The sequence below is a fragment of the Bos javanicus genome, chromosome 12 (assembly GCF_032452875.1).
Source record: "Bos javanicus breed banteng chromosome 12, ARS-OSU_banteng_1.0, whole genome shotgun sequence".
In the NCBI taxonomy this organism is placed as follows: Eukaryota; Metazoa; Chordata; class Mammalia; order Artiodactyla; family Bovidae; genus Bos; species Bos javanicus.
In genome coordinates, this window is record NC_083879.1 from 84423515 (window position 1) to 84447997 (window position 24483).

General features: G+C 42.7%; 1 protein-coding gene across 3 annotated transcripts in view; it reads left to right on the forward strand.

Moving 5' to 3' along the window:
* MYO16 (myosin XVI) overlaps nucleotides 1–24483 on the forward strand; it is a 517433-nt gene that overhangs the window by 253517 nt on the left and 239433 nt on the right. For all 3 annotated transcript variants that reach the window (XM_061435364.1, XM_061435363.1, XM_061435362.1), the window contains exons 11-16: nucleotides 118–228; nucleotides 4132–4197; nucleotides 5976–6103; nucleotides 8143–8248; nucleotides 14823–14940; nucleotides 23556–23703. In XM_061435364.1, the coding sequence (XP_061291348.1) occupies nucleotides 118–228; nucleotides 4132–4197; nucleotides 5976–6103; nucleotides 8143–8248; nucleotides 14823–14940; nucleotides 23556–23703 (677 nt within the window). The remainder of the gene's footprint in view (nucleotides 1–117; nucleotides 229–4131; nucleotides 4198–5975; nucleotides 6104–8142; nucleotides 8249–14822; nucleotides 14941–23555; nucleotides 23704–24483) is intronic.

Here is a 24483-nt window from a genome sequence, read left to right on the forward strand (position 1 = left end):
TAACAGTTTCACAGTCATGTGGTCTGTAAACTTTTGACATGTAATTGAAACTGGAACATCCAGCTGTGAGGACAGTTGATTGGGAAGTAGAATTCATCTTACCTGGTTTTTCCTCAGGTCAAGCTGATGCCTCCCGCTCCCAATGATGACCTGGCGACGCTCAGCGAGCTCACAGACAGCAGCCTGCTTTATGAAATTCAGAAGCGCTTTGGGAACAATCAGATTTACGTAAGTGCCCTTGAAATTGCCTTTTGCATGGCTCTGTCTTGTGTGTATATTCACCCTTCCGTGCTGCTAGTATTACAAGGAGAGGGCTCTTTGTTACTTAGGAGCATCCCGATAGCTTAAGGTGGATTTCTCAGGGTTCAGGTCAGTTCTTCTGATTCAGGTATGAGGCAGTTTCAGCAATGACCCACACTTCAGCGTGGTTAAAGTTGTCTGCCTGAGGGTAGACAACTTCCTGTTGTCAGGTTTGCTGGAGGAGAAGATCCTGCTTAGATCCCGCAGGATCTGCAGGTCAGTTATAAAAATGCTGCTTGTTTCATCTGCTTTAACTCGGCCGCTCAGATCTGGAAAAGGAAGCCAGAGAGGAAAAGCTAAGTGAGCCTTGAGGGCTTGCCTCTGTCTGCATGAAAAAAGATACTGTGTTTCCAAATTATCAAGAAATGTCTTTGTTGAGTAAGTAATTTATACACATATCTCTGATAATAAGATACAGATATCTGACTTAGATGACAAACAGCACGGAGGATTGATTTGCTTGGTTCTACTCTGGTTTATATGTGTTATTTCTTCCAGTACGTGGATCGGTTTTGGCAGTATGTAATCTCAGACTCTCTTTCTCTCTCTCATTGATTTCATTAAATTCAACTCAGAGCAATTCAATCAGAAGGTCTACAGAGAAATCTGATGATGCACATGTCTGCTATGCCTTTTGGATCACACCCTTTTTTTTTTTTTCCTCCTCCACTGAGCAATTGATTAAGTAATTTTCATGTAAATGTGAAATCTGAGATTTCTTTACAAGTAATAAATTGTCAGGTGCTGATTAACCTATGAAAATTCAGGGCAGCATCTTAACACTTGGATAAATTGCCTGCCACTGTAAATACACTTAAAACTAAATACTTCTATCAGAATTAATGGAATTGAGTCATCAGCATGAAGAGGCAGAGCCTGATTACTTTGGTCTCTGCTGCTGCCTTGCCACTTGTGTGGTTTGTGCCATTGTCTCTCTTTCCATAACGTCTTGCTGATTCTTCTTCCTGTTAACGTCTTAGTCAAGTTATCGGTAGACCACTGAAGTTTTTATTTTATGCTGGAGTAGAGCCGATGAGCAAGGTTGTGATGGTTTCAGGTATGCAGTGAAGGGACTCAGCCATCCGTATATGCGTATCCATTCTCCTCCAAAACCCCCTCCCATCCAGGCTGCCACATGACATTGAGCAGAGTTCCGTGTGCTACAGGGCAGATGCTTGTTGGTTATCCATTTTGAATCTAGCAGTGTGTACGAACTCCCTCCTTCCTTCATCCTTCCCCCCTGCTAACCATAAGTTTGTTCTCTAAATCTGTGTTGAATGGTTCTGATTTCCTTTCTTTCGTTCATGCCTTTCAAGTGGCTTTTTCTCCCAAATATCATTTAGTCCACAGCTTCCCTGGTGGTTCAGCTGGTAAAGAATCCGCTTGCAGTGAGGGAGACCTGGGTTAGATCCTTGGCTGGGGAAGATCCCCAGAGTCGGACACGCCTGAGCGACCTTCACGTCCTCTGCCTCCCCGTGCTCACCACCCTCATCGTCCTGGCCCCAGCAGCCTCCTGCCTTCCTAGGGGAAACTTCACCCCTTTTCAGTCTGATCTCACAAGGAACTAGGGCCATTTTTATGCAGAAGAAATGTAATCTCAAAACTCCCAGTCTTAGAACTTTTCGGTAGCTTGTCATTTTTCGTGGAAGGATGGCCACATGTCCTTATTCCCTGTCTGGCCCCTAAACATGATCATTGGTGATTCCTAGTCACCCCCCTTAGACTTTTTCCCTGGAGTTCTCTTTCTCACTCCGTGAAGTGCAAAGCTTTATAAACTCCCTCTAGGTACTTTTTCAGTCTCTAAGTAAACCTTCCCAGAGCTTCCAGATTAAGTTACTATGGACCATCTTTCTTTGGCTTTTCTGCACACACCACTAAGTGGGAGCCAAATAATGGCTTTCATGTTTCTCTTTGAAACCCTGATAGATCCTTACCTTTTCTGCCTTGTTTGATAATATATGTGTGCGTGCTAAGTCATTTCAGTTGTTTCCAACTCTGCAATGTGGACCATGGCCCTCCAGGCTCCTCTGTCGATGGGATTCCCCAGGCAAGAATACTGGAGTGGGTGGCTGTGCCCTCCCCCAGGGGACCTTCCCAACCCAAGCACTGAACTGGTGTCCGGCACTGGAAGGCAGATTCTTTACCATTAGCGCCACCTGAGAAGCCCCATTTGATGATATAGGGGCTATTAATTTAAAAATTTGGCTGGAAGTCAGCATATTACACATTTATGTGCTGTTTCTGATCCTTGCAGAAAGCTGTTTTATCATTAAAATTAGTGTTTTATCATTAAGCAAGTTATTACCACATGTAATTACTTTGTATAGATTAAGAAAGTTCCGTTGTATTAGTAGTTTTCAAAGTTATTATTATTTTTAGTCAAGAGTGGGAATTGACTATTATTAAATGCTTTTTGCATTTATTAAGATAATCATATAAATTTTATTCTTGACTTCTTAGTAATACAAATTGCAAGAGTTGATTTTCTGATATGAAGCCAACCTTGAATTACTAGAATAAAGCCTCTTTAGTTGAAATTTATTATTTGTTGAATATATTATTGGATTCAGTTTGTCTGTATTTTTCTCATTACTTTAGCATGTGTTTTAATGAAGGAAAACAGCCTATAATTTTCTTTCAATATATTTGTTTTTAATACTAAGTTTATGCAGACCTCTTAAAATGAAGTGATTCATGTTCCCTCTTCTGCTACTTTCTGGAATAATTTGTATGAAATTTGTTTATTTTTACATCAGTATTGGCAAGAATTCACTGGTGAATTCTTAGTTTTCTTTGCGGGAAGGTTTTAGACATGGATTCAATTTTTTACCGAAAATAAATCTACTTAGATTTCTGACATCTTATTGCATTTATCTTGGTAAGATTGTGGATTATTGTCCACATCATCTAAATATCCCTCTTCATCTGTTCCCACTTCAGTGGGATCTGTAGTGATGTCTTACTTGGCATATTGGTGGTCTGTTTCCTCTTCTTTCCTCAGTCGGTCTCGTTAGGACACCAGGTTTTTATTTGACTTTTCCATGATCGCCTTTTGGCTTTAGTTTATTTACTCCATGGCTTTTGTTTACTAATTCCATTCATTTCTGCTCATATGTTGGTTACTTATTTCTGATAATTTCTTGTAATTTGATGAGTTCCTAGAAACAGGTACTTAGATCATTACCTGCCTGTATTCTTTTTTAACATATGTTTCAGGCAATAATTTCATATCAAAAAATAATAATAATAATTTCATATCTAGTGTATCTTTAGTAGCATCTCACATGTTATGATATATCATAATTAAAATGTTTTCTCATTTGCATTGTGATTTCTCTTTTTGACTCATAGGTTATTTGCAAATGTATAATCACCACACATTTGGTGATTTTCTAGCTATCCATGGTTAATTTGCATCATAATCCGTGATCAGAGAATGCACTTTATGTGACTCAAACCCTTTAAACGTACTGGAACTGGCTGGTGTTCAATTTAAATGAACATACATTGTGCAGTTCTTGGTAATAGTGTTCAATGCGAGTTAATTATTCCACTTGGTAATTACTTATTTCAAAATTTCATCCATGTGTTCAATTAATTACTTAAGATAGTCATTTCACTTGTGTGTTCAGTGGGACAAGCTTATTGGTTTAATTTTATGTGAATTTGACTTTTTATTTACAAACTTTTAAAACAATTCACAAAATGTTAAAGTGTGATTTTTATTTATTCTCTATAGTTTTCTCAGTGATTTAAAAATTATACAATATTTAACTTTAAAAGTGCTATTTATATGGTCCAATAACAATTTCTATCCTTTCAATTTAATAGACTTTTATTGGGGACATTCTCCTGCTGGTTAATCCATTCAAAGAGATTCCAATTTATTCCACCATGGTGAGTATAAAATTTTAAATGTCCTTTAATGATGTAGAGTAACCACTTTCTAGACATACCTATTGTGTCAAATGATTAAGAAGAAAAAGCAAAACTGGAAGTAAAATCAAGCTTCTCAGAAAATTCTGCCCTGAGTGGTTACATAATAGTGACTTTATTTTCTTTTGAGAAAATATTGAAAAGGAATGTTATTTTATCAAAAGAGTCCCTTGCAGTTGTCATGTGTGGTTCTTATGACTGTGGTCCCTAGACAGACTTCTAAAATCAAATATTGTATTAACTCTGTGTTCCCATGCATTTTTGACTAGTTCAAGGTCGGTTGGTTTAGAATTCTTCTCTGAACACTTTCAGAAGAGCCCTGTGATGTTTAGGCAATTGGATCAGACAGGACGGTGCTGCCTTTACACATTTTCCGAGCCTTTCCAGCTTTAATCATGAGAGTCAAAATTAAAAGAGAAGCTGCTTTTGAAAAAGTATTCCAGGCAACTGAAAGCACAGTATGATTTTTGCCAAGTGTTTTGGGATCAAAATGCCGTCGTGGGAACTCTTTTTCTTGTGCAACCACAGGCTGCCTCCAGTGTGAAGCAGAATCCTTGGTGGGGGAGCAGGAGACGAAAGGAGGAAGCCTGTGTTCTTGAAGCAAGGATGCCCTTTAGATGCTGGAGGTGGGGTGGAGGCAGGGAGGGAGAGAGAGAGAGAGAGAGAGACATTCCTGTCTCTGAACTCCCAACGAATCAACCAAGAATTAGCACAGAAATACTTTTGGGTAAAACAGGGTCCCTCACCACCCGACCCTCCTCTCTTCTTAGCAAAAGTCAGTTCCACTGCTGCTTTAAAGCTGCCCTGAAACATGCCCACCCTCCTCATCCCACCCAGCCCGACCCCAGTCCCACCCCTGGGCTGTCTGCAGATGTATGGAAGTAGGGTTGACTAGAGCAAAAGGAATTACCCGTATTATTTTGGGGGTTATAGGTGAAGATGAAGGAGAAGGGGGGTGAGGAGGAGGAGAAGGTTTGGGAGGAAGGAGAGGAGGACATGGGCATACTGCTGTGTATAAAATAGATGCCCGAAGCAATAAAGACCCACCATGTGGAAGAGGGAACTCCACAACACTCTGTACTGATCTGTATGGGATCAAGTGATTGAGTGAAAGTCGTTCAGTTGTGTCCAACTCTTTGCGACCCCATGGACAGCAGCATACCAGGCCTCCCTGTCCATCACCAACTCCTGGAGCCTACTCAAACTCATGTCCATCAAGTTGGTGATGCCATCCAACCATCTCATCCTCTGTCGTCCCCTTCTCCTCCTGCCTTCAATCATTCCAGCATCAAGATCTTTTCCAATGATTCAGTTTGTCACATCAGGTGGCCAAAATATTGGAGTTTCAGCTTCAACATCAGTCCTTCCAAAGAACAACCAGGACTGATCTCCTTTAAGATGGACTGGTTGGATCCCTTTGCAGTCTAAGGGACTCTCAAGAGTCTTCTCCAACACCACAGTTCAAAAGCATCAATCCTTCGGTGCTTAGCTTTCTTTATAGTCCAACTCTCACATCCATACACGACCACTGGAAAAACCATAGCTTTGACCAGACGGAACCACCATTAGAGATGCTTAAAATGTGCTGAGGAGGGCATCATTGCACAAATGGTTTGTGTTTACAAGTGAGACTCAAGATTAGAGATTTATGTGCTTTTGTGTATTGGAAATGTATCAGTGTCTTCGTGGGGCAAAGGACCCTGAATCCTTTTGACAGAGGTGCCGGCCCTGTTCTCCAGGTCTCTGAGCTGTACCTGAGCAGCACTGGGCAGCCCAACCCCTCCCTGCCGCCTCACATTTTCTGCTGCGCGGAGAGAGCCTTCCACCAGCTTTTCCAGGAGCGGAGACCTCAGTGTTTCGTCCTCAGGTGAGCCCTTCACCCGCCCCAGCCCCAGGCTCGGCTGTGCCCCGGGAGCTTGGCAGTAAACCTGTCCACATTTCTTCTGCTTTATGTTTATTGACTTCCTCATCGGTTTGTGTCCCTGTAAGTCTTTGCAGGGGGTACACTTGACTCGCTACAGAGGAGAAACATCTTTGTTATTACAAACGGCCCCGGATGTGGCTGGAATATTTCAACAAACTTAACCTGAAGCTCAGTTCATTTTGAAGATTTATGTCTTAGAACCAGAGCGCCTTGCTTTCAAACCTTAGAAAACACAGGGAAAGAAGGGCGCGCGCGACTAGTATTCCACCTTTCTCCAAAATGTGGTGCTGAGCGAGACACCATGCAGCAGCTTGCAGAGGTGAAATTTCCCAGCTGCTTCTAGGCATTTACCTTGGCTCATGTCACCAGAATTATACACCCGAAGTCATTTTTATTGGAATGCAATGGCAGTGTTAGCTCCTAAATGTCAAGATGCTCAGGAGGGTCATTTACATTGGAGCGAAAAAAAAAAGTGTATCGTAAGAAGTAAGGGTGAAATGTGAGTGTGTACTGATAGAGAATTAAATAAATATTTAGGTATCAAAGCACAGTTGAGAATTATGTTGTATATCAGGCTACACCTCCTTGAGAGGGAGACATCCATGAATACCCCTGTCTTTGCATAGTTATCCTCAATAGCATCAGTTGAAGACTGAACATGTAAATAAAGCTTTGCACAGCCTGAGTCAGAGCGAGATCAAAGAGTGAAGAGGGAACCCTGGAAAGAACCCAAGTAACATTAAATCTGTAAATAAGCACTTCTGTATATACTTTTATATTATTAACCCCATCAGAGTCCCATGGACGGTCAGACCGGCGTGTGGCAGACGCTGGTCATGTGGTTTCAAAATAGCTGCGAGTGGTGGTTTTATACCTGCTCTGAAGGGTCCCCCAAGTGGGAGTTAGGGGACCCTGGCATTCTTGAGCCAAGAAATGCTGCTTTTATCTGCTTTATCTATTGGGTTTCCTGGTCCTGGTCTTGCTTAGACAAAAAGGGAAACTTAAAAAAAAAAAAAGGGAGATGGCAAGGAGTGTGTAGTTGTGTTGACAGTGATAACAACCAATATTTTTGAGAGTTGCTGGTGTCAGGCCCTCCCCTAGGTACCGTCCACGTGTTATCTTGTCCATCGCTTTAGTGATGTTGTAGGATGCGTGTTACTATAACCAGTGTTATTGCTGTCATTTTATGTGTCAAGGGCTGAGTGTTAGAAGGGTTAGCTCCCTAGTGTGGGGTCTCCCTGGGATGTGAGTCCAACAGCCTCGCTCCGGAGCCTGAGTGCCCCCTGCCCACACTCACAACCATGCTCATCCACTGCGGCTCACCTCAGGGGGCTTTCGGAGGTACCCCCAGCCTAAAATGACTGTCACAAATCCACGGCCGTAACTAAACTCTCACTGAATGCACTTAATTCTTGTCAAAAATTGTGGTTCTTAGTGAAGCTCTGAAGAGCCAATGACATCTTTTGGGAACCTGCCAATTATAGAGCTCCCAGTGCCAAGCATGTTCCATCAGTGAAGAAATTGCTTGTTTCTACATGCCCTTGCTCATGGGATTGTTCTTCTATCAATAGTAAGATTTGTTTATTTTCCGCAGAACTAGTATTCCTTTGGGACATCTTTAAAGGCTAATGATGCCATGTATCAACTCGTTACTCAGAAAAAAAAAACATTTTTTTCATTCAAGGGTCAAGAAATGAAGAGCAAATCAGGGACCGCAGGGATCTGGTGATGCTCGGTTGAGGCGTTTTCTTTCTTCTTTCAAGACTGGTGTTTGTGCTGATGTGTAGCTTCCCTAGATTGTCTTCCCTACCGCGCAGCTTTCTGCATTTTCACTAATGAGTGAACCAAGTGGGAAAGTCAGACGATGGCATGTTCTCATTGAAAGTTAGCTTACCTTCTTTGCGTCTGAGAATTACTGTCTGGTTCCTTTTTTACTATATTTGCCAAAATAGTAAACGTATATTTTTTCTGTCTTATTTTAGTGGAGAAAGAGGATCTGGAAAGTCTGAAGCCAGCAAGCAGATAATGAGACACCTCACCTGCAGGTCTGGCTCCAGCAGGCCTATATTCGATTCCAAATTTAAGCATGTAAGTCACTGGTTTCAGTTAGAGACTATGATGGGATCGGAAAAACCTGATTGCAAATAGAAGGGGAGACATCTTCATAGGCTTTAAGTTGAACCATAGGACTTCCCTGGTGGCTCAGATGGTAAAGAATCGGCCTGCAATGCAGGAGACCTAGGTTCCACCCCTGGGTCGGGAAGGTCCCCTGGAGAAGGGAAAGTATTCTTGCCTGGAGAATCCCACAGAGGAGCCTGGTGGGCTAAAGTCCGTGGAGTCACAAAGAGTCGGACGTGACTGAGTGACTTTGACTTCACTTTAACCATAAGTTGGTCAAAATTTGTGAAAATAAAGGAAAAAAGATGGAGGCTCTGTGCAAATGAACACTGTTGAGGTTGAGCTTTGTTTTCTTGTGTGTATTTTAATATACCGTGGACATTCTCTTTTGTATTCACTCAGAACAGTTGAGCTGAAAATATGTAATATAATTAGAGTTGCTTACTTTTACTAATAAAGAGACAGTTTGGGGTGTACATAGGATATATCTGTGGGGATTGACCAGATAAGCATCTTTTGTAGGGAATCACTGAAAGCTGATTGAGAGCCTGTTGGCAGCTCAGAGAGGGGTCCAATTTCACATAGTAAAATTCAGTGTATTCAAGGAGACCCCTGAAGTAGTCTGATTCTCTTGTCTTCACACTGTTCTAGCAAGTTCTGTTAGCATGTTGATCAGATTATAAGGAGAAGCTCTTCTCAGTTTTTCACTTTACAAAAAACATACTATAAATCCCTCTGCAGTGTATCTGTGGTATCATATGTGTTCCTTCACGACGTTAACTCACAGCCATTTATTACGCTTGATCTGTACACTAGGCACATGCATAATTCTACAGCACAGCTCAAAGTAATCTGACATTTTGGGCCAACCTGGGAAAAGTAGTGTGGCTTTGAGTCCTGTCGCTATAGACATGGCTTGTGTTTCCCTTGGCAACTTCAAAACCGCTGAGATCAGCTAGAAGAGCAGTTGTTTCTAGTCCCTGTATTTGAACTTCAAGCTGTGGAAACAGGGACTTTCCACGCCGGTAGGTTTATTGGCACATGAAATTCATGTTTTGGGAAAAAACACCATTGCCTGGGACTTTTCTTCACTAATTCTGGTCCAAATGAGTTTCAACTTTGAGACATTCAATCCCATTTAAGTTCCTTAAATCAACATTTATTGAGCAACTCTTTGCACAGAGCAGAGTGATGGGGTCGCCCTGATTAAGCCATTATCTTTTATTGAGGAGGGTACAAGTCTTTACTTTTAGAAAGGCCAATTGGTTACCTACTACCATAATAATATGGCACAGCTTTTAATGGCAGAACTACAAACATTTTATAGAAAAAAATCCAATATAAATAGGAACAAATCATGCCAATAAAATGTGAGTCAGTGAGTACTGAGGAAATACGTATTTCCCCTTGCCTGTATTTTTATTTAAAGTTTTATTATGACACAGTCTTCTCATTATTTTGTTTTAAAGTTGAGTAGCAGAACATCCCATGGACGGAGGAGCCTGGTGGGCTGCAGTCCATGGGGTCGTGAAGAGTCGGACACGACTGAGCGACTTCACTTTCCCTTTTCACTTTCATGCATTGGAGAAGGAAATGGCAACCCACTCCAGTGTTCTGGCCTGGAGAATCCCAGGGACGGGGGAGCCTGGTGGGCTGCCTTCTATGGGGTTGCACAGAGTCAGACACGACTGAAGAGACCTAGCAGCAGTAGCAGTAGCAGAGCAGTATCAATTTGCTTTTCTTTTTTTTTTTTGCAGTGTTTCTCTTAACACATTTGTTTGGTGCCACCTATTGGCCAGGAGGATGATAAAAGATGAAACAATACCACTCACTGCTTCAGTTCACTCTTGAATCACGGGTCAGCCGTGCACAGTGAAGACATGCATATGTTTATATTTTGCTCAGCGGCTCTCGTCACTTGTATATCTTTACTGTTACTCTGTTACAGTGACTAAACACACCGACCCAAGACATCACTCAGGTTTTAATCCCAGCTCCACTATTTATAAGTTTTCAATCTTGGGAAATTTTCTAGATTTGTCAGTTTCCTTTTCTATAAAATGGAGACTCTAGTTGTGAGGATTAAAAGATGTAATAAACACATACATGCATATACAGTCATACATATGTATGTATGTATGTATTTACAGTTATATATAATTTTACATATAATGACATACATGTACAGATATACATATAAATGTACATTCATGTATGTGTATATATAATTGTGTGTGTGTGTGTATATATATATATATATGGTTCCTGGCACATAGTCAGTACAATATAATGTGCAATATAATTGTTCTCTACTATTATTAACAAAAGCAAAAATAAATTCTGCTGTTTGTTGAATACTTACCATGTTACAGGCACCAGGCTGAACACTTCGTACACTGGACTCTGATCATCACTGAGTTGTTCTATTTAGAATAAAAGAAATGAGGTTTGGAAATTTACAAAACTTGCTCAAGGTTATAGCATTTGTCATTATCAGAGTTGGAGTCTGAGGGCAGGTGTCTCTTATTCCAAGGCACATGCACTGAATTATTTACCCTATAAGGAAATGGCAACCCACTCCAGTGTTCTTGCCTGGAGAATCCCAGGGAGGGGGGAGCCTGGTGGGCTGCCATCTATGGGGTCGCACAGAGTCAGACACGACTGAAGCGACTTAGCAGCAGCAGCAGCAGCAGCACACTTCCTTTCTAGGTGCATGTCATTAATTACCTTTTATATTCATTTTCTATTATAATAAAAATTAGTGTATTAGCAGGTACAATGCCAATGTATGCTATGCTATGCTATGCTATGCTATGCTAAGTCACTTCAGTCGTGTCCGACTCTGTGTGACCCCATAGAGGCAGCCCACCAGGCTCCCCTGTCCCTGGGATTCTCCAGGCAAGAACACTGGAGTGGGTTGCCATTTCCTTCTCCAATGCATGAAAGTGAAAAGTGAAAGTGAAGTCGCTCAGTTGCTCAGCGACCCCATGGACTGCAGCCTACCAGGCTCCTCTGTCCATGGGATTTTCCAGGCAAGAGTACTGGAGTGGGGTGCCATTGCCTTCTCCGATGCCAATGTAACTAGAAGCCAAAAAACACTTTAAAAATTTTATTAGATTCTTTTTTATGAGTTTTAAAACGATTATTTGAAGGAACTACTATAAAGGTTTAAATGTGATATAATTACAGTATAATCTTGCTATATATTTATTTCATATTAAGTTGTTGGGGAAAAGGGAAAATATAGGACCATCATAAGTATTCTTTCAAATTATTTTTCAGAAATATTTCTGCTATTACTGCTAACAACGCACTGTTGTGATCTTTAAATTTAGGTTATTATAAAGTACTCTTGCCTGGAAAATCCCATGGACAGAGGGGCCTGGTAGGCTGCAGTCCATGGGGTCGCTAGGAGTTGGACACGACTGAGCGACTTCACTTTCACTTTTCACTTTCATGCATTGGAGAAGGAAATGGCAACCCACTCCAGTGTTCTTGCCTGGAGAATCCCAGGGACGGAGAGCCTGGTGGGCTGCTGTCTATGGGGTCGCAGAGAGTCGGATACGACTGACGCGACTTAGCATCAGCAAAGAGACCTAAATCACAGAGTTTGTGTAAGGATTAATTGTTTCTCTCCAAAAGTTCAAACTTCAAAAACAGACACTTTCATATATTTCACTGTTTGCCCAACATTTATTTAGTACTTAGACCTGTGATTAGAATTAATGTTGTTTTGTAATCTTTCACAATATAAAATACTTCCAGGTGAATTGAATGCCTTAGTAGAGCAGTATCCAGAAAGTTAAAGAGGAGCTGCAAAATTTTAAAATTTAGAATAAAATTCTTATACTGTCATCAGAAATTGGAACCACCACTCGGTGTATCAATAAGGTGTTATTGTGGCCCTCTTGTGGCTGATGGAGGAACTGCATGTAGCTTGTCAGTACCTTGAAAGATGGCTTCCCTGGTGGGTGTGGTGGGAAAGAATCCACCTGCCGATGCAGGAGACACAAGAGACGGGGGTTCGATACCTGAGTCGGGAAGATCCCATGCAGGAGGGTATGGCAACCTACTCAGTATTCTTGCTTGGAGAATCCCATGGACAGAGAGAACCCTGGTGGGTTACAGACCATGGGGTCACAAAGAGTTGGATACAACTGAGCAGGCATGCACATCTTGAAAGATCCAGAAAAATACTTTTGAACCTTCCAGCTTTTCATTCTTTCGGGAGCATTGCTTGGTCATCTTCTTTATCGCAGTTCAGTTCAGTCACTCAGTTGTGTCTGACTCTTTGCGACCCCATGGACTGCAGCACGCCAGGCCTCCCTGTCCATCACCAACTTGCGGAGTTTACTCAAACCCATGTCCATTGAGTCGGTGATGCCATCCAACCATCTCATCCTCTGTCCTCCCCTTCTCCTCCTGCCCCCAATCCCTCCCAGCATCAGGGCCTTTTCCAATGAGTCAGTTCTTAGCATCAGGTGGCCAAAGTATTGCAGTTTCAGCTTCCACATCAGTCCTTCCAATGAACACCTCCTTTAGGATGGACTGGTTGGACCTCCTTGCAGTCCAAGGGACTCTCAAGAGTCTTCTCCAACACCACAGTCCAAAAGCATAAATTCTTCAGCTCTCAGCTTTCTTCACAGTCCAACTCTCACATCCATACATGACCACTGGAAAAACCATAGCCTTGACTAGATGGACCTTTGTTGGCAAAGTAATGTCTCTGCTTTTTAATATGCTGTCTAGGTTGGTCATCAGAGAAGGCGATGGCACCTCACTCCAGTGCTCTTGCCTGGGAAATCCCATAGATGGAGAAGCCTGGAAGGCACAGTCCATGGGGTCTCTGAGGGTCAGACATGACTGAGGGACTTCACTTTCACTTTTCACTTTCATGCATTGGAGAAGGAAATGGCAACCCACTCCAGTGTTCTTGCCTGGAGAATCCCAGGGAGGGGGGAGGCCTGGTGGGCTGCCCTCTATGGGGTCGCACAGAGTCGGACACGACTGAAGTGACTTAGCAGCTAGGTTGGTCATAACTTTCCTTAAGAAGTAAGCATCTTTTAATTTCACGGCTGCAGTCACCATCTGCAGGGATTTTGGAGCCCAGAAAAATTAAGTCTGACACTGTTTCCACTGTTTCCCCATCTATTTGCCATGAAGTGATGGAACCAGATGCCATGATCCTAGTTTTCTCAATGTTGAGTTTTAAGCCAACCTTTTCACTTTCCTCTTTCACTTTCATCAAGAGGCTCTTTAGTTCTTCACTTTCTGCCATAAGGGTGGCGTCATCTGCATATCTGAGGATATTGATATTTCTCCTGGCAATCTTGATACCAGCTCGTGCTTCTTCCAGCCCAGCATTTCTCATGATGTACTCTGCGTATAAGTTAAATAAGCAGGGTGAAAATATACAGCCTTGACATTCTCCTTTTCCTATTTGGAACCAGTCTGTTGTTCCATGTCCAATTCGAACTGTTGCTTCCTGACCTGCATACAGATTTCTCAAGAGGCAGGTCATGTGGTCTGGTATTCCCAGCTCTTTCAGAATTTTCCACAGTTTATTGTGATCCACACAGTCAAGGGCTTTGGCATTGTCAATAAAGCAGAAATAGATGTTTTTCTGGAACTCTCTTGCTTTTTCAATGATCCAGCAGATGTTGGCAATTTGATCTCTGATTCCTCTGCCTTTTCTAAAACGAGCTTGAACATCTGGAAGTTCGCAGTTCACATATTGCTGAAGCCTGGCTTGGAGAATATTGAGCATTTTAATTATCACAGGTACAATTAATTGTGAGAAAAGAATAGCATTAGTTCTATAGTCAATTTTTAAGGATATACGTCAGGAGAGAATTTCAGAGGCCAGAGTTTTCTGAGGGTCTGTGGTAACAACACTTTAAAGCTGCAAACAGCTGTCTCTGTAGTAGCACCTTGCGATGAGACACACTGGGTCCAAGGCTTCATCTAGAATTCTAATTCCTGCTCCTACGGGGAGAATGGTTGGCGTGGAGTGAAACCAGGGTGTGGGAGGGTGACCCGGGGGGTGGGTGCAGAATGGTACCTATTCGCCAGTCAAAAAGCGGGTTGTAAACAGATGTGTAAGTGAACATGTTATGTTTAAAAGAAATTCTGATCATATATTAACTCTTAATTCCTCCTTCCAAAGCTACTGAAGCACTTTTACTCTTAAGTTGGAAAAAACCAACAGTACGTGCTGAGTTGTGTGTGTGTGTGCAGGTGTGTGTGTGTGTATGTATGTGTGTGTGTGAAGAGAATGCCATCCTCCACTTACCCTGAGAGGGTAGTGTGAGGAAAGCAGTCGTGTGCTCTGTGCATCACTATCTTGTTACCACTAGTTACCCGTAGGGACGAAGGACATGAACAGTTTGCACTTGAGGGAAGAGTGACCTTAAAAATGCAATATTGTGTCGTATGGGCAGTCGATGACCTCTTAGCTGATGGAGTGTTCCTGTCTCTTTGCTATAATCATCCCATTTTATTTAAGCACATTATTAGCACAGTAACTGTTTCCCTTTTTCTACAGGTCATGAGCATCTTAGAAGCATTTGGACATGCCAGGACCACTCTTAATGACCTGTCCAGCTGCTTCATAAAGTATTTTGAGCTACAGTTCTGTGAAAGGAAAAAGCACTTAACTGGAGGTAAGTGTACAATTAACAAGGAGGCCTCAGGAGCTACAGGAAGGGGCCAGAGACACACTGAGCATGGCAGCAACAGTGACAGGTGCGTGTGTGTGCCTGCGTGTGTGCACGCATGTGTGCACACGTGTGTGTGTGCATGTGTGTGTGTGTGTGCATGTGTTCGCGCGTGTGTGCGTGTGTGTGCATGTGCGTACGTGTGTGTGCATACATATGTGTGTGCACATGTGCGTGCGTGTGTGCATGTGTGTGTACATGCGTACATGTGTGCATGTGTGCACATGTGTGTACACGTGTGCACGCATGTGTACATGTGTGTGCGTGCATGTGTGTGTGTGCACATGTGTGTGCATGCGTGCGTGTGTGTGTACTGTCTGTATACAGTGTGTGTATGGTGCGCATGCACTTGTGTGTGTGTAGTGTCTCAGCGTGCACATCGAGGGTGTCGAGTCATGAGTTCTGAAATGATTGCAAATTGAAAACTCTTCTGAAATGTAAGGTGAACCTTTTACAGCAGTGTTTGTACAAACTGTATGATATGAAACCAAACCAAAACCAGTTGAAATGAATCGCACTTGCCAAACAGAGAAACAAACTAAAATAATCAAAATAAAATATAACTTGAGTATATAATTCCTTCATGCAACATACATTGAAATCTATTTTTAAGAACAGTGAATCTGTATTTTAAAATGATTGGATTAAAACAAGTCAAAAAATCAAAATAATCACTCCACTAAACCAAACTGAACTGTTTCTAATTTTATTTATATATTTAATGTATATTTTAAACTAGGGGTTCCTGTTTAAAACCCAACTAATTTAAAATAAACATGATTTTATATCTTTCAAATCAAAAGAGTATATATGCAAATTAGTAACATAAATACAACTGTATATAGAGTGCCTGAATCTACTTGGAAGAAATATTAATTTTCAAAATTTTATAACAGCGGTCGGCATGAAAACAATTGCTAATTGTAATGACCTTTTAAGTAGACCGATTTTATTTGGCATTTTGAATTACCCTATCTTCCTTTCAGGAAACGATGGTCACTTCTGACCAAAGTTTAGAAACAAATAACCTGTATTCTCTGCTTCCCAGGTGTCTCGATGATAAAGAATCCACCTGCCAGTAGCGGAGATGCTGCTTCCATACCTGGGTCGGGATCCCCTGGAGAAGGAGAAGGGAATGGCAACCCACTCCCTTCCCAGTATTCTTACCTGGGAAATCCCACAGACAGAGGAGCCCAGCGGGCTACCATCCATGGGTCACACCTAGTTGGACACAACTTAGCGACTAAAGAACAACAAGCCTGTATTTTGCAGTTAGCGTATGTCTAAATCCCATTATGGCTAAATGAAATTTGGTTAAAAAAATGCATAAAAGGAGTAGGAAAAGATAATTTTAGCTGTTAAAGTTAGAGGTTTAAATTTTGCAATAGGAAAATTGTTTTGTTTTGTTTTTGATTTTTTAATCCATTGCTAAGAGCTCTACTTGAAGGTCTACAATTTAGGAAAACCTCAGAGGACAAATGTCTTAAGCATCAGACTCTTGTTTTCACAGCTTTGCTTGTGACAACCCAGTCAGAACATCCCTCCAAGTGAAGGGATCACTTCATTTAGGAGCATTAATTCCTCCTGACCTTTTCAGGCATCAGGGGTTGGAGCCACAGAAGCTGGGAGCTCGGGGGGTTCCAGAGGCCCCATGTTCCAGCCCCTTGTCACTCCAGGGGACCCAAAGATAAGTACCCAGTGTAATCAGGGAGCTTGCTAGAACTGCAGTCTCATAATCCACCCTGAACCTCACGACTGGGAATCTTCAACAGGATTCCCCGGCAGTTCCGACAGACCCTGACATCTGGAAGCAGTGGTTCTAACCCAACCCGACTACAGCTGGACGCTAGGGTTTCTACAGGATTCCCTTGGAGGAGATGCAGCTTGTTCTTGAGTCAGTATTCCCGTGGCCAAGACAGAGACGCACTAAGTGGCTTCTGACGGACTCATTGTTTAGTTGCTCAGTCGAGTCCGACTCTTTGCGACCCCACGGACTATAGCCCACCAGGCTCCTCTGTCCATGGGATTCTCCAGGCAAGAATACTGGAGTGGGTTGCCATTTCCTTCTCCAGGGGATCTTCCCGACCCAGGGATCGAACTTGGGTCTGCCGCGTTGCAGGCAGACTCTTTACCATCTGAGCCACCCGGGAAGTCCTTCTGACGGTCTTATCCATTCCTCACTTCATTTACTTTTTTTATGGATAGAGTTTAAAATGTCCTCTTCAGGCATGTTAGTTTAGAAAATTAGCGTATGCCATACAGAAAGCATACAGAAGCAGGCTTTCGAGGGGAGCCTTGTGTTACTGAACCGGCAGCCCCGCAGAGCCGCCGCACAGTCAGACCGCCTTCCGGGCTGCAGGCTGTAACTCGAGGACGATAAGTACTCCTGCGGGCGAACCAGAGGCACTCCCAGATGCTGGGATGCGCCCGGCGTAGGTGCTGAGCTGAGGGCATCAGTGTAGTCTCAGCCTGGCCTGCAGCTGAGCGCATCCTCTTAGGAACGTGCTGGTCCAGGCTCCCACAGGGCAGGGCGCCCCGCATGCTCCACTTGCCCTGTGGTTCTCCCCCCATCCCCTTCTCCTGAGGATCACCCTTCATTCAGGTCCCGTGGCCTATGTTTGCTGGGCAGCCTCCTGCTGTGCTCTTTTAAAAATGTGGCAAATTGATTTTGAAGTGGTTTTATATATATATACATATATGTATTTTTTGATTTGAAGAATAGTACAACTGCTAATAAATAAAGAAGCATATAACGTTGGTGCTCGTTGAGGCTACACTAATTGACGTGTAATGCCTAGGACATGAGAGGTCGGGGGAGGCTAACGGGAGCAGTCTGTGGGCTCAGATCTTAGTTTTACTCTGTTTAAGAGGAAGACGAGGAATGTTCAGAGGATGCTTATTAGGAGAGTGAGAGTTCAAGGGCACTTTCTTTGGAGTGAACTTTGAAGAAACTTCAAAGTGTACACTGCAAAGCTGAAGACTTGAGCGAGATGTGACGAGTATCATCAAATATTCACCCCCCACGGGGAAAGCGTCTTGAATACAAAGGCGGATTCTTTGTGCAGCAGAGAGTTGGCCGAGGTTCCAGAGAAGGAGCCTGCTCGTGACTACACTGTGCTTTCTCCCACCCCAGGCAAAAGTTCAAGCAGGATGCAGAGCAGGTGCTAGCATGCTAAAGATGGTCCAACCTGCGATGCGGAGCTTGGACCAGAGGGTGCTACAGACCTTCCCCCTCGTCCGTGTTCTCTGGGTCCAAATATGTGCCCTGTGTTAACACTGATGAGATCTTCCGATGCCGAGAAGGGTGGCTCGTTAGCACTGTGGCCTCCCAGTGCTGGCAGCACAGGGTACACAGGGTCGACAGGAGGAGATGAGGGCATCAGTGACCGGCAGCTGCTGTAACGGAGCACCATGCCCTGGCGGAGAGCTATCCTGCACAGTTCTGGAGGCTGCAAGCCCAGCATCCAGGCGCAGCAGGACTGAGCCACCTCGGGTTCCCGGGAGAGAGTCTGTCCTCATTCTTCTGGCTGAGACTTGACTTGTAGAGACATCGTCCTGCTCTGCTTTGTCACGGGGGTTCTTCCTGCGTCTCTTTTCTTCTTACCGAGACACCAGTCATGTTGGGTTAGGACCCATTCCACTCTGTCCATTTTATCGTTTTAAAAAACAGTTATTCTACGTTTTACTAGATAATTCTGTTTATACTGTTGTGTTGGGTGTTCACTTTGAAGTCAGTTGGAGTGCATCCTGCCTGCAGGGTCATCCAGGGGCTAAGACGTGTCTTTCTGACCTGCTGCCCCCACCCCCATGTACCGCTGTGTACCGCATCTGCAGGGTCTGGCACTGCATCTGGCAGAGTCAGTGGACAGTAGATACATGGTGAGCAGATGAATCAAGGGCGGAAGGAGGTTACACAAGAAACTCTAACAGAGGACAAGGACTAGAAAAGCTCTTGAGGAACCTGGGCTTCCCAGGTGGTGCAGTGATAAGGAATCCACCTGCTGATGCAGGAGACACAGGTTCGATCCCTGGGTCAGGAAGATCCCCAGGAGTAGGAAAGGGCAACCGCCTCCAGTATTCTTGCCTGGAGAATCCTACGGACAGAGGAGCCTCTGCGGGCTGCAGTCCATGGGGTTGCACAGAGTCAGACACTTCACAACTGAGCATGCACACAAAGGAATGTGAGCCCAGGATTGGCAGCTCTGAGTGTTTACAAGTCTTTGTTGGATTCCAAAGAGGGGCTGAAGCTGATGGTCTCACTCTGAGCTCAGATTCCGCAAGTCCTGGGCCCAGGCTCAGTTCTACCTCTGTCCCTATTTCTATGACCTGGATCAAACCCCATAGAGGCTCTAGGCTTATTCGTAGGATGGAGAAGTTAGAGCTGAGACCAGGCAGAGCTTGGACGAGAATGAAGTGGAGTGAGTGTGAGATGCCAGGCCCGGAGAGGCTGCTCTGATCTGGAAACCCCATCCTGCTCAGTGTGGCCTTGTCTCGGCGTGAGAGCACCTGCCAGCACCCGCTTTCAGATGGAACCTCATGCCCAGGGGTCACCGGTCACAGGGCCCAGTGCTTAAGTGTTTTCTTTTGTGTGTGAGACGTGATTCACCCCACAACAGAGACTAAGGGCAGATCTATTGTGTTCGTCTTTACTTTTCAAAACTATTTTCAGTCTAAGAAAAAGTATCATCATCACCTCAAAAACAGGCACTCTCTGAACGCTTCAAGGAGCTGTAAGATCTGACTTCTGAGTTTTGAATAACTTCATCACCAAGAGCCCTTTTTCTGAATGAAAAATATAAAAGGTATTAATTTAACTCACTTTACATAGTTTTTAAAGCGAGCTGAGTTATCAAATTAGTCCCAGGTAAAAGCCTTCTGAATTTTAAGCATTTGCGAAAATAGTTAATCAAACCGGAGTAAGGTTTTTACACCTCAAATTAGGTAAAATATATGTAGGTTACAGGTTCATTTTGTGCTTTATAGAGTCAAACACAGCTCAGCAACTGAACAGCAATGTCCTTAAATTATGAACACATATAATAGTTGTAATGCTTTTATTGTGGTTGTTGTTCTTTAGTTGTTAAGTTGTGTCCGACTCTTTGCAACCCCATGGGCTGCAGCACACCAGGCTCCCCTGTCCTTCACCGTCTCCTTGAGTTTGCTCAAACTCATGTCCATTGAGTCGGTGATGCCATCCCCATCCTCTGTCGTACCTTCTCCTCTTGCCCTCCATCTTTCCCAGCATCAGGGTCTTTTCCAGTGGGTCAGCTCTTCACATCAGGTGGCCAAACTACTGAAGTTTCAGCTTCAGTATGTCCAATGCATATTCAGGGTTGATTTCCTTTAGGAGTGACTGGTTTGTTCTCCTTGCAGTCCAAGGGGCTCTCAAGACTTGTCTCCAGCACATAATTCGAAAGCATCAGTTTTTTGACGCTCAGCCTTCTTTATGGTCCAGCTCTCACATCCCTTTGTGATTTTATTATACTGGGAATGCTATCTTACTCATTTAAGGGTGACAGATGCTGTATGTTTCCTTTATTGATACTATTGCTGATACTTTGATATAATGCCAACTCCTTGATCAGGCATTCAAACACAAATTGTAACATAAAAAATACAAGTATCAGTTTTATGAACCATCTGCTACAGTGAAGTAAGGATTGTTTCTTAATTTGAAGAAATTTTAATCAATAAATAACATTCTAGCCTGGCTTTTAGCCCAGGCTTCCCCTTCTGATTACTTATTTGACAGTATAACCTTTCTAGGTTGCCCAAACCCTTCTTCAGTCAGTGGCTCCCTTAACACCAAGGGCTCCTTCCTTCTTGAAGGAGAGGGAGTGTTCTCACCTCCATCTCCTTTCATCTTGATCAAAAATGCGTCCAGATCTGTAAGACGCTTTCACAGCATATTATATATAATCTGCCAAGGTGTATATTGACATGTATGTTTTCAGTTGTGAAACTTTCTGGGAGATATGTTCACATAGGGTTCTGAAAATGTGGAGGATCACAGACGTATTTCCAGTCAAGACTGTTTCTGACATGAAACACTTTTTAAAACATACACGTCTTGAAAACTCGAGAAATAAGTAGGAACTTTCTGTTCATGGTCACTTGCATGAATGAGTCAGAAACCTTTCTGGCTCCAAAACCTATCCTCTTCCTTCCAGTGTCATTTCAGGCACAACAGAAAGTCCTGCACTTCCCTTGTTTGGAAGAATAGTAGAGTCTCATGAAAATTTGAATTTTTGGTTGTTTTGTGTTTTCTTCCATATAAAAGCTCCTTCAAGATGGATTTTTTTAAAAATCTACTGATCAGAATTCTGCTAATCCACAGTAATTTTATTCACTGCTGGAGATGAGCTAACTAGGATGATTACTAATTATTCCATTTTTGAAAGACGAAGTGTATTGATGTCGTTCTATGATGCGGAATTTGATTAGTTCGGAATGCTGCTTTAAATTAAGCTTGTGTGTTGGCTTGAACAAATGGGCATCAAGTCAGTCTTTCCTCTGAGGATAGAAGCTTGATGATCAGAAGGATGAATGAAGGTCCTCCATTTCCACCTGAGATGTCTTTAGTTAGTGAACAGAAAACCACAGTAGGGACAACTCTTGACAGTTCATTTCCTAGGAGTGCAGATTTTAGCAGTTAGCTACTTCAGGGTCAATACTATTGATAACAAATGGAACATGTTTTCAGCATTTTGCTTAAGAAAGAAAAGTAAAATTTAATAATTTAGACCTGAACTTGAAATTTACCAACTGATTCGATGCTTATGGAAAAATGGAAAAGAAATTATACCACCTCTTTCTAATTTTGTCACCTTGGGGCTTTAATACCACTAATTAAAGGGATACTCTGAAAGAGTCTTTCTTCATGCACTCATGGCAACCTTTCTAGAAGGTGTCCAGTGAGAGAAGTTTTCTTAATAAAATTTATGAATTTTGAGACTTTTAAAGCACTGATCATCATTCTGAGACTAAATTGACCACTCACAAAATTTACAGGTGTAAAGCACTGAAGAAGTGATTGCATTGGTTCCCTGAGATTCACTGTATAAAAACAAGCTTGGAGACCTCACATTTTTGCTTTTAGAGACTGGACTCTAGAATAATTAGTTGCAAACTCATTACATGAGTTGTTTATAGTTCAAATGTAGGGAAATTGAATTTATTTGCCTTCCTAAAACTGCTGTTAGGATCCAAAAAAATTATTGATCAGAAATTTTTGGTTCAAAGTGGAAAACTATAGTTATTTACAATTGCAGCTAAAATTGAAATGTGTGACTATTTTCTGCCATTCACACGGATAAGAATAAACCTAGATGCAAATGAAAAGCATACTCCAGAAACAGCAGAATTTCCAACATGTCAAATATATGTCAAAAGGTCTGACCAACACCAGAGTCTGAATTCCCAGCCCTCTTTGAAGCAGCGCCAGGGTTGTCATTTCCATGCTACATACTTTCATCATTTCCCACCTACTTTAAATGGAATTTCATCATCTACAATCCATAAAAGAAATAATTGATAAGCTAGACTTCATTACAATTAAAAATTTCTATTCTATGAAAGACATACGATCCATGAAGCATGTTCCTTGGCACTGACTCAACTGAGTTGAAAACTACATCTCCACATGGTGTAGACACGAATGTTTATAACTGCTTCATTCATCATCCCAAGAACTGGAAGCAACCAAGATGTCTTTTAATAGGTGAATGGATAAACTGTAGTACATTCATTCAGTGGACTAGTATTCACTAATAAAAAATGAGCTATAAAGCCTTGAAAAAACGAAAAAGTACCCTTTCGTATCATTATGTGAGAGAAGGCAGTCTGAAAAGGGTTCTTACTGTGTGACTCCAACCATATAACATTCAGGAAGAGGCGAAATTACAGTGCCAGTGCAGAGATCGCTGGTTGCTGGGAGCTGGGCAGAGGGAGGAGCAGGCCTATCAGTGACTTTTAGTGCCGTGGAGCTGTTGTGTATGATGCCGGAAGGGTGCACGCATGACATACCGTCGTTCAGTGGCTCAGTCGTGCCCAGCTCCTTGCGACCCCAAGGACTGCAGCACGCCAGGCCTCCCTGTCCTTCACTGTCTCCCGGAGCTTGCTCAGACTCATGAGTCCATTGAGTCGGTGATGCCATTCAGCCATCCAATCTATACACATGATGCATACGTTTCTCAAAACCCATAGAACCGTATAACACAAAGAGTGAATACCAACATAAATTACAGACTTTCGTCAATAATAGTGTATCAGACTTGGTTCATTCATTTTAACAAATGCACCACTCTAATGCAAGATATTAATAACAAGCGAAACGACTTATTAGGGAAGGGAGAAGGGATATATTGGAACTCTCAGTAATTTCTGCTTAATTTTTCTGGACTTAAAAAATTTCTCTGAAAACAAAGTCTATTATTTTGTTTTTTTAAAAGTCTGTTTGAAAGGAAGCTGCATTCTTGTCTCTTCTGATTAATACGTGTAAATGTACGGAGCTGAAACTAATAATGCCATTTAACAGAATTCCTCTTCTTTTCTTTAACCAGCCAGAATCTTCACGTATATGCTAGAGAAATCCAGACTCGTTTCACAGCCCCCTGGCCAGAGCAATTTTCTCATCTTCTACCTGCTGATGGACGGCTTATCTGCTGAAGAGAAGTATGGACTGCACCTTAATAATTTACATGCCCATCGGTAAGTGATTATGTGTTTTCAGTTTGATAGTTCTGCCCTCAAATTGTGGTTGTGTTTTAGCAGTCTTAAAGTTTCTTCTTATTTTTCAGAGAAGAAATGGTGACTTCTTTTAGGAGAATAATTGGATGTACTGTTAGGTTTGAACTATCTGTGTATTACCATTTATTGAGTGTTTAGGTGAAGCTTGTTGTGTGTGTATTATCTTATATTTTTCTAGTTTTCAGATCAGAATAATGGATTAGCACATTTCTAAGCATTTGTGTTCCCTTGGATATTTTGGATGTAACAGTTATGAATTCCTAATTTGGGGTTGTCTTTTGAAATAATGGGACATGGTATTTGAGCAATTATGGTGCATTAGGAACAGATGAGGTTACATAATGGCTTCAGATGAACCATGCACACAGGCTGGGGGCACTGACTTTCTGCAGGGGAGGCAGACCGTGTTTGTTAGAAGGAGGGGGCCTTGCTCACAGGATGGCCGTGCAAGGGGTCACTTGGCGACGTATGCGTTTTTGCCGACCACCTGACCCTGTGTGTCTCCCTTCATGGACGGGTCCACACTTGGAGAGGATGAGAATGAGCCAGCAAGGAGTGGGAACCCCACTCAGACGAGGAGTGGGGGAGCCGGGGGGAGAGGGTGTCGGGTGGGCATGTCCAAACCCAGTGGTGAATTCCTGGCCGAGCAGCGAGGAGGGGCCGCGCTCTGATAAAGCTGTGCGTTAACTTCAAACATTCGCTGACCCCTGACAACTGGCTGTTGCCGGCTTTAAGAAGAAT